Source organism: Parambassis ranga, chromosome 16 (assembly GCF_900634625.1).
Source record: "Parambassis ranga chromosome 16, fParRan2.1, whole genome shotgun sequence".
NCBI lineage: Eukaryota > Metazoa > Chordata > Actinopteri > Ambassidae > Parambassis > Parambassis ranga.
Window position 1 is genome coordinate 18,963,046 of NC_041036.1, and position 10,490 is coordinate 18,973,535.

At 40.0% G+C, this 10,490-nt stretch overlaps 1 protein-coding gene across 2 annotated transcripts; it reads left to right on the forward strand.

The window, feature by feature from the left end:
• The first annotated feature begins 827 nt into the window (after nucleotides 1-827).
• LOC114449152 (CD209 antigen-like protein C) lies at nucleotides 828-9,115 on the forward strand. 2 transcript variants are annotated; one of them, XM_028426584.1, is made up of 7 exons: nucleotides 828-953; nucleotides 7,228-7,299; nucleotides 7,477-7,566; nucleotides 7,742-7,933; nucleotides 8,028-8,191; nucleotides 8,309-8,424; nucleotides 8,501-9,115. In XM_028426584.1, the coding sequence occupies exons 1-7, from the start codon at nucleotides 911-913 to the stop codon at nucleotides 8,628-8,630; spliced, it is 807 nt and encodes a 268-aa protein (XP_028282385.1). In that variant the 5' UTR covers nucleotides 828-910; the 3' UTR covers nucleotides 8,631-9,115. The 2 variants fall into 2 exon arrangements, with proteins under 2 accessions (XP_028282385.1, XP_028282384.1); XM_028426583.1 differs by lacking the exon at nucleotides 828-953 and adding an exon at nucleotides 6,891-7,087 and having other exon boundaries at nucleotides 8,501-9,114.
• The last annotated feature ends 1,375 nt before the right edge of the window (nucleotides 9,116-10,490 follow it).

Here is a 10,490-nt window from a genome sequence, read left to right on the forward strand (position 1 = left end):
CTGTTTTTTATCATCTACAGGTACAAAATCTTTTCTGTTAGTTTCTGATATATCCACCTAACCACGCACTTATAACGTATGAGAGGGCATTCATGTGTGATATTTACTTTTTAATATGTCCGATGTAATAAAGTGAGGAACAGCCTTGATATTATGCTTAACAGACTTTATTTAATTTTTAGTTGCACTCATGTCTGTCTTTCAGCTGTGGATTTTGCACCTACATGAAAATGAATTTCAGTTTAAATATTTCACTCATTTTCACCAAAAGAGTAATTTATAATAACCTCCACACTGTCTCAAGCAAGCACCTCTTCTGCCTCGCCCCTACAGCCATGTTAATCATTTATAAACATATGTTCACATTCTATGACCATGACCTCTTTTATATTAGTGTCTGTTGCCATGGTGAAATGTGTTTTTTTTTCTTTTTTTTTTCCCCTAGGTGCCTAACTCAGATCAACACTATCAGAGTTGATTGAACTGATGCTAATCAGCTATACTGAAACCAGAAACTCTCACATTAAGTCAGCTCAGAGTTTCCATTTAAGGGCACACACATTAGGGTGGGGCAGGCAATCCTAAAGGAGGGCACACACACACACACACACACACACACACACACACACACACAACATCGAATTCAAAAAGGAGGAACTAACTTCTTTTTTAATGTTTGGTCCCTGATGAATAAATACTTTGCTCATGTTAGTGCTGTTTGGCCTTATGGGAAATTCCTGAAAGCAGCCTCTGTCTTCATCTTTAAAGCAGAACTAAAAACCACATATGTTTGAAATATAAAGTGGTCAGACTACAATCTGTAACGTTTCTCTTCAGTTAAAGATTGTTTTCAGACTTGTTTGATTGTGAACTTGATGAATTTTTCAAATTGAACAGACAAACAACAACAATGGCTGCTTCTTTGAAAAGCCCAAATGTTTCTTCTTCTGCAGGTAAGACACTTTAAAGTTTCAAACTTTACAGTGTTTTTATCTTTCAGTAGGTAAATAACCTGTGGTTACAGCTCTTCTAAATCTAACATTTTGTTCTGAGATGCTGACATGAGTGTTTATGTGTATGTTTACGTGTATTTATGTGTGGATTTCAAAAAATCCTAACCTTTGCCTACAGTGAAACATGGTGGTGGCAGTGTCCTTCTGTGGGGCTGCATGAGTGCTGCTGGTGTTGGGGAGCTGGATTTCATTGATGGTATCATGAACTCAACAATGTACTGCTCTGTGCTGAAGGAGAAGGTGCTGCCATCACTCCGTGCACTTGGCTGTCGTGCACTTTTCCAACACGACAATGATCCAAAACACACACATCTAAAGCAGGGGTGTCCAAACTACGGCCCGCGGGCCAACTGCGGCCCGCGGTCGGATTTTCTATGGCCCGCGGCTTCTATCTTAAAATGTGTTATTTTTGGCCCGCCAGCCAAACAGAGTAAATCATACAAAATCAACAGGCAATTCTTATTTTTGTTTTTAACTCATTGTGTAACGTTTGCATCAGGATTCTCCGAGCAGAACATTATCCCTCTCTCTCTGCATCGTGGTGCGTCACGCGGTGCTGCAGGGCTTGGTTGTTGGTTCCAGCTACGCAGAGGGCTCCAAAGGTGCACAACACCGGTTCAGAACTTCGACACAATTCACTACGAGACTAAACATGCTTCTGCATACAACCTGCTATCAGAGAGCGTCTGTACAAGTGAAGTTCTCCAAAACTACGGAGCCCCTCTGTGACATGGTAAAAGAAATAAATTGTGGCCACGAATAACGTGCGCACGAAATATTGTTATTATTAGTTGTAGTATAGTAGCCCTATTAGAATTCATGGACGGGGCGCATGGGAGCGGGCTGCCCGGCCAGAGAGCAGCCTCCCCGTGCAGCAATGAGCGTCCCTCTCTGGGGAACGTGCCGGAGTACTGGGGGCTCCAGGAGCGCAGGGGAGTGGAGCGGAGCGTCCCTCTCCCTGTGCATCGTGTCGCTCCCTGCTGCCCGCTCCTGCCCGCACCGGGCAGCAGGGAGCGATGCTGGAGCCATTAGAGAAGTTAAAGCGACATGATGGAGAGAGAGAGGGACGCTCATTGCTCCCTGCTGCACGGGGAGGCTGCGTCCTGGCCGGCAGCCTGCTCGGGCCTTTTTACCGGCGGCTGGATAAAAGCAACTCCCCAGAAATGCGAACATTTGTAAACCATGAATTAGTTTGTGCCGTGTGACTGTTATAAACTGTGATGTTTTACTGGAGCAGCAGATCAGTCCCTTTGCTTGTTAACGTTCTCTGTTGTTAAACTGTCAGCTGTACAGAGAGACGCGGCATTTCTCTCAAAAAGGCTCCGTCATTCAGTACGCATCTGTCGTAAGGCACGTCATCACGTTTTTACGTCTCGCTGACATTCACTGCAAACCTGTGTAAACATTAAATTACAGACCCTGAGATCAGCACTAAATGGCTCCCACCTAGTCTACCTGACATTTTACTGATGTCTGCTGCTCCTAAACCAGATCTGCCACATATGATCAGATCTCACCTGCACAGTAGAGTCAATAACTTGCCTGTTGCTCTGTTATCACAACCACACAGTTTCTGAAAGTTTTAAATTTATGCTGTATATTCATATACATTTTCTGATCTGTTCATCTGAATGCTAAGACGTTATTTTGTTTGTTGCGTAAGATATAACATATTACAAAACAGCATACACAGTTTTTATTGTTTAAAATAATGACATCGGGGACTGTTGGCCCTCGGAGAGTTTCGCATTATCGAATCCCTCCCCGAAAAAAGTTTGGCCACCCCTGATCTAAAGCTACTGTTGCATTTCTGAACAGAAACTGAAAGTGAAGGTGATTGAATGGCCAAGTATGTCTCCTGACCTCAACCCAATCGAACACCTGTGGGGAATTTTGAAGCCACAAGTTGAGCATCACTCTCCATCCAGCATCCAGGCTCTAAAAGAGGTTATTCTTGAAGAATGGAAAAAGATAGATGTTGCAATATGTTGCCAACCTGTTTATCCCATGCCTAGAAGGTTTGGTGTTGTCCTTGAAAATCAAGGTGCTCATACAAAATACTCGATGTAGTAGTTTTTGTTGTAGGGTGTACTCATTTTTGCAACATGGGCTTAAATAAATTTGTTAGGAAAATCACTATTTTTGAGTGTGCAAATTAACAAATCTTGGTTGCAATCAATGGCCCACATTTGTGGGAGTATTTTGTAGTACAATATCTCATAGAAAATTTTGATTCTTAAAGGAAACTAAAGGTTTTCAGACAAATGTAGTGGGGTGTATTCATTTATAGGTGGCCCTGGAGATTGCTGGTAACCCACAGTTTGTCCACAGCTTTTGTCACATCCTCTCCCAGGCGTTATCTTCCCCAATGACCCTATCACCCACTTCTTTAACTGTCCTTCACTTTCTGTTGGGTTCACCATGGCTATGACCGAAGAATACATGTTAAACAAAGCAATACAAGAATCAAGAAAAGTATGACTATGCACTGCCCTGTCTGTTCTCAACTTTCTATCCAGCTCCTTGAGTTATGTGATATGTCTACGATAGACAGTGGAAAAGTCAGTTATGGGTGGTGTGTGTGGGTTGTTAGGTTTTGGTGGCAGATTAAGAAGGACCCAAACGCAGATTTGAATGCAACAAAATTTTTTATACAAATTATACAAATGTCCCTTAATAATTGTTCCACTTGCCACTGTAATATTAGGTATGTATGTTACAGTTGTCATGTTCACCCGCGGACAGTGGGAACTGGCGCCACCTATGGAGTCCCTGTGGGCTTACCTGGGTACGCCCTAGTGCTGTCGCCAGTATCCTCCATGCTGTCCGCGTGGTAAGTTGTGTGGTCATGACCTCTGCTAGCACTGAGATATTTATGTTGTTTTATGCATTGTAAATGGCGAGCTGAGCCAAAACAAAAGTGGATTTGTCTTAATATAAAAATACACAACGCAGAGACGGGACTCAGAGACCGTCATACAAAGTCTCAGTGTTCTCAAAAAAGGTTTTGGTAGATAAACTTAAATCATCCTCTTGAAGGAGATCCACATTTTTCGAAAACAAGGAAGGCAGGCTAGGAAAGCAGCAGCCATGAGGAGGGAATCCGGAGCAAAGGTCTGAGGAAGAGAAAGGGTAAGTACAAAAATCTTGTGGCTCAATACTACCACGGGAGATTCGTAGAAGAACTGGCGATAGACCGGACCAAACAAGGACCTTAACTACAGGTAACCACTGAATCAAAGGCAGGTGTAGGTACAGTGCATAGTACTCTGTCCCCTGCAGCTGCCACTGAGGACCCAGACGTACCTGAAAGTAAAGAAAAGAATTAGAAAACCAACAAGTGGCCCAATGGGCCGAGGCCTGGTTTGAAGGGGTAATGCTTCCAAAGTGTCTTTGAACAAAACTGTTGGTATGGTCACTTACTCTCCCCTTATGTTCATGTCAATGCAGAAAAATCTAATTTCATTATTTAAAATGTCATAATTATTACCATTAAATAATAAATAATGCCATTAATGAAATTCATTAAATTATGGCTAATTGGAAAGAAACATTTTTGTGTGTGTTTTTTAGACAGTTATCCACAAATACAACCTTGGCCAGTCTGTTTGCTTGGATAACATGAAAACACAGAAAAGTACTTTTCACAATCTGACTTTACCGGTACTTTCACACTCACTCAATCATACATCCACATCTTTATCACTCATTCATCAACACTGCACAGTTTAACACACAACTTAAATTTGATTCAGAGCAACAATCCAATTACAGTTTTATAGGGCTTTCACCTAAGGGACAGCTGTTAAACCCGCTGATACATTTCAGTCTAGGCTACTAAGTTTGAGGGCCTTCAACCCAGTCACTTCACCTTGCTTCTATGGGGGCTCTACTCCCACAGGACTTTAAACCCATCACTGTAAGATGTAACTGTAAACATTACTTAAAAATATCAAGTGGTCCTAACTAGTATGTGCTTACTTTGTTGACTCTACTGAGCTATATTTAGTTAATCCAACTTTCCAGTCAATTAACTATTAAACTCATTTTTTTAATGTCTCAAGCAAGCACCTCTCCTGCCTCACCCCTGCAGTCGTGTTTATTTTGTTTATGAATATATCTTCAAACTCTATGACCACATACTCAAAAGAAAAGTAGCTGGACCTCTTATTTTTAGTGTCTGTTGCCATGGTTAGTTAGTTTTTGCACAGCACTGGATTTTCATTTTTTTCTCCCTTATGTGTTGTTCGTGGACATTTTTGTCCCATAGACTTCCATTATAACCACATTTTTTGACTGCACAGAAATGACACTACATAATCATGCATTCTTGATTGTTGGTGGTTTACCCTGTTGGTATGAGGTAAAATTTGTCAGTATATTAATGTCAGCTGTGTTGATCAGAGGAGTCACACCTGCCTCACTGAACCCTCATCTCACCAAGGCTGCGTTCAGTGTCTCTACTCTTTACTTTCACTCTACTCGATAACGACGATAATCGTATAATTTGTTTTAGTGAATAAAATGCTGCACTTTGTTGCTGTTTTTCATGTATAAATTCTTCATTAAAACTGGCAGATCAAAATGTATATTCATGACAAATTGAATAATATAACAAATAAAATAAATATTTTCCTTTATATGCTGCTGACAAGATCTTCAAAGGCTTCCCATCTGTGAATGAATGGACTTTTTAAAGTCAAGACAGTATAGAATTTAAGTGACTGCTAGTTAGAGCAAAAAATATATCAATAAAAAGGTTCACTCTTTCACTTCTGAATATAAAAACCAGAAATGAAACCCATGGCTGAACATATGAGAGCTGATAAAACAAATCAGTGACTTAAAGGGATAAACCTTTATTTTCTTTTTTACAGTGTAACAGGTTAACCCTGCAGTAAAGTGATACATTGGTAGACTTTGTGTGTGCAGCTGAAGGACACATTCATCCTGATGAAGGTCTGAATATGTTCTGAATATGTTTCTGTGTGTGTTAGTCATGTCTTACATGTCCTTATATACATCCATCCATCTTTGTAGTTCTGTTTAAATGTTTGAGTTCATCATCACTGATCACTAATACATGAACACTGTCTGCTCACATGTTAGTGCTGTTTGATCTATTGTGGGGAAAAAGCTGCATGCAGACTGTTAGAGCTTCAGAGTAGAACTAAAACCACACACTGATAAATATAGAGGTGTCAGTCCACCATGTAGCATTTCTGCATTAACTTCCTCTTTAACATGTTCTTATCATTTACTTTTTATGCATGATGATTACACAACCTGTGTTAAAATTTGATACAAACATATATTGCACTTTTTCCACTGCAATCAGCTAATTCAAAAGTAGTAATGGTTGATTAATCATGTCCGTCTTTCTTTAATCACTTTCACAGCACATTGAGTATTTTACATTAATCAGCTTATTCAGCTGATTAATAGAATCACCTCCCTCTCCTATCAGAAATCATGTCCTTGTTCATGCAGCCAATCACGTTCAAGCATCAGCCCAGGCCAGGTCAGCTTCTGACCTCCCTTCATCCAGCTCCTCTCCACCACCACCAGGTCTTGGTCTCTCATCATTGAACTGATTGATGTGGGTCTTATAATGGAAAAATACAACCTCAGATAACCAGCGACGTATGACTTTTTCTTTTCTTCTTTCTCTTTTTCTATTTATGTACCCTCCATGATTCCACCACCGTGTTTGACAGTGTGTATGAGGTGTTTCTGCTGAAAGTTAGGGAAGTTGTGTTTGACAAGATTATTTTTATCATGTTTTTACACACATACACACACAAACACACACTCAAAAAACGGAATTCAAAAAAAAGGAACTTCTTTTTTTAAATGTTTGGTGCTGAAAGCAGCCTCTGTCATCATCTTTAAAGCAGAACTAAAAACCACACATCTGTGAAATATAAAGTGGTCAGACTGCAATCTGTAACGTTTCTCTTCTGTTCAAGATTGTTTTCAGACTGATTGTGAACTTGAGGAATTTTTCAAATTGAACAGACAAACAACAACAATGGCTGCTTCTTTCCAAAACCCAAATGTTTCTTCTTCTGCAGGTAAGACACTTTAAACTTTACACATTCAAACTTTACAGTGTTTTTATCTTTCAGTAGGTAAATAACCTGTGGTTACAGCTCTTCTAAATCTAACATTGTTTGTTCTAAGATGCTGACATGAGTGTTTATGTGTGTTTCAGAGGAGATTGGGGAAGATGCTGACTATTATAATGCAGCTGCATGCACTGTGGAGAAAAGGGAAAGCACTGCAGGTACATTATGAAGGCAGTGTTCACAAATGTGTTGTTGTTTTGTTACAGAGTGACATTAATGGAAGTTGGACATGTGAGTGTTGAACAAACACTTCCTTTTCTTCATACTTCAAAGGTCTTTCTGGCTCTTTTAAATGTTGTTGAGATGTTTCCATTAAATTCTTCTTTTCCTGTCAGATCACAAGTTTCCATCCTTCAGTGGCTCTTTTCCAAAAATAACAGTGTGCTGGCTGACGCTGTTAGTAATCATCGGCCTACGTATCTACTGTAAGTATGAACTCAATAGTAACTCTATGGCAGCTGTGACAAACACACTTGTTCTGTAAGATCCCTGATTTAAAACACAATTCATCTAACTCCTAGTTTGAGTCAAACTTGTTGTTTTTATGAACTTGCAGCCTGTCAGCTCACCTCCAACATCTGACTCTGTGTTTGACTGTAGTTACCTCTGTCATTGCTGCAACCAACGACAAGCTGATCATAGAACTCCACAACCTTCAACTGAAGAACCAGCAGCTGGAGATGGACAAAAAGAACCTAACAGCACAACTGGAGAACAAGGAGACAGCAGAGATGGCGCTCAACATCAGTCGAGCTCAGTGTACCTATGATCAGTACTGTAAGATAAATGCTGGTATGTTCAGATCTGAATAATTATCAACAAAGATAACCAATAATAATATCAGCACACAGAGATGTTGGTTATTAGTTGGTCTCTGTTGTTTCAGAAAAGAATCAGGGTTGTCAGGATGGCTGGGAAAAGTCCTTTGAGTCCAACTGTTATGCTGTAACTAATGCTGCACCTCCTGATCAGAGAAGCTGGGAAGAAGCTCGTGAAAACTGCAGAGGGAAGGTTTCAGATTTGGTTTTTGTAGTTAATGACGCTGAAAAGGTAACTAGAAAACACATGTATCTGACAGTCTATATAAATGAAGTCCTTACATCACAGTTTGTTTATTAAAATCAAATATTTAAGTGTTCCTGATAACTTTCTCTCTGTTGTCTTTAGAGATTTGTCAGGGATCACAGTTGGCCCATAGGAGGAGTAGATCATGGATACTGGCTTGGTCTGAGAGTTGAAGATGGGAAATGGAAGTGGGTGGATGGAAGTGATCTGACTGATCTGTAAGAGACACATTCATGAACACTTTGAAGTGTAAAAAGTATCAGACTTTATTTAACTGTCATGTTTATTCTTCAGCTCCTGGATACAACAACTTCCTGCAAATAAAGATCAATGTGCAATTTCTTTCCGAAATGAAGCATGGAGATCAGTGAACTGTAATGAGAAGAAAGCATGGATCTGCAAGAAGAAGGTTTTAACTCTTTAAAGACTGCAGTCATTAACAAGCTTAAAGGACTGTCTGCAAATATAACAACATCTACAAAAGTTTAATATCTGTGATTTACAGAGACTGCTGTGTCCAAGTGTTATTGTATTCATAGCATAGGTATCAAAATAGAATGAGGCTGTGTGTGTCTGTGCTGTGTGAATATACACAATGTGTACATGCTGTTTGTGTTGTGACTGCTGACAGCAGCATGAAAGACAAACAGTGGCAGGCTCTCAGTGTTTATGATATTATTGAATAACTTTGAATCTTCAGAGCTGAACTTTGACACTTTGTATTGAAGCAGATTGATGAAGGGACCAACAGGACTGATCAGTGTCCTGTTTCATAGAAACATTTTAAGTTGTTGCTGCCAGCAGAGGGCACTGCACGACTTTTAGTCTTTTTAGTCTTTCTATCTGATGCAAAGAGGATTTTCATATCACTTAATTTTATATCTGTAAAGAAGGTAATCTTTGTTTTAGTGAATAAAATGCTGCACTTTGTTGCTGTTTTCATTAAAACTGGCAGATCAAAATTTATAATCATGACAAATTAAATAATATACCAATTATTTGCTCGTCATTATATGCTGCTTACAAGATCTTCACAGGCTTCCCATTTGGGAATGAATTGTGATTTTGGAAGTCAAGACAGACATAGTATAGAATTTAAGTGACGGCTAGATGTGAAAAACCAGATGTGAAACCCATGGCTGAACATATGAGAGTTAATAAAAGAAATCAGCGATTTAAAGGGATAAACCTTTCTTTCTTTTTCTTTTTCACATTATAACAGGTTAAACCTGTATAGGAAAGTGATACATTGGTAGACTTTGAATGTGCAGCTATAGGACACATTCATCCTGATGAAGGTCTGAATATGTTCTGAATAAAACTGCTCAAAAAAATAAAGAGAGCACTAAAATAACACCTCCTAGATCTTATTGAATGAAATATTCCAGTTGAAAATGTCATGATACTGCATTCTTTTGCAGTTTGTTTCCTTCCTTGTTTTGAGGGGCTGGGGTTTTGTTTAGTTCCTGTTTCTTGTGTCCCTGTAGTGTTTGTCTTGCCTTGTCTCGTGCTTCCTGTTTTATTTTGATAGTCCTGCCCTCCTTGTGCATTGTGTTGTGTTTTACTTCCAGTGGTTTCCCTCCTTGTGTGATTACCTGCCCTGCCCTAATGCGTGCCACTTGTTTCTCATTGTCTACCCTGTTCCTTGTGTATTTAGTCTTTGTCTCTCCCTCCCGCTTGTGCAAAATCGTATCGTGTGCAATTAATCGTCAGAAAAACTGTCACCGATTAATATTAGCCACTTATCGATTACAGCGATTAGTCGCGTTTCGTCATGATCACGCATTTTTGTGTGAGACGTACACTCACCATCACCGTCAAGCGCGCACATGTGAGCCCACAATAACAATAATGGCGGAAGACAGCGGTGTTTAGTTAAATGATGCGGAGCAGCACGTTCCTAACAGAGGTTCAACGTCTGTCACCATAAGCCAGAGCACGAAGAAAGCCGAAGAAAGCCGAAGAAAGCACAACGAGGACACAACGCCGGCTACAGCTGTATATAGTACCGCCACATGCATTAGGTGAAGCGTGGAGCATTGGTTGTTGGCATAGTAACTGGACTTTTGCTCGGATCAAAGGAATGAACTCCGATCTTTATTTGCGGACTCCACAGCAAGATAGGAAACATTACAACAGCGAAGTCTCCTCCAGCAGATATTGAAAGAATTCCACTCAGCCGAGAATCCGCGATACGTTAGTCATCGTGCTCCCTACGACCAAACTAAGTGCTGGAAGAACATAAGGCAGCTTGATTTGCACAGACATACATTTAAATGTGGAA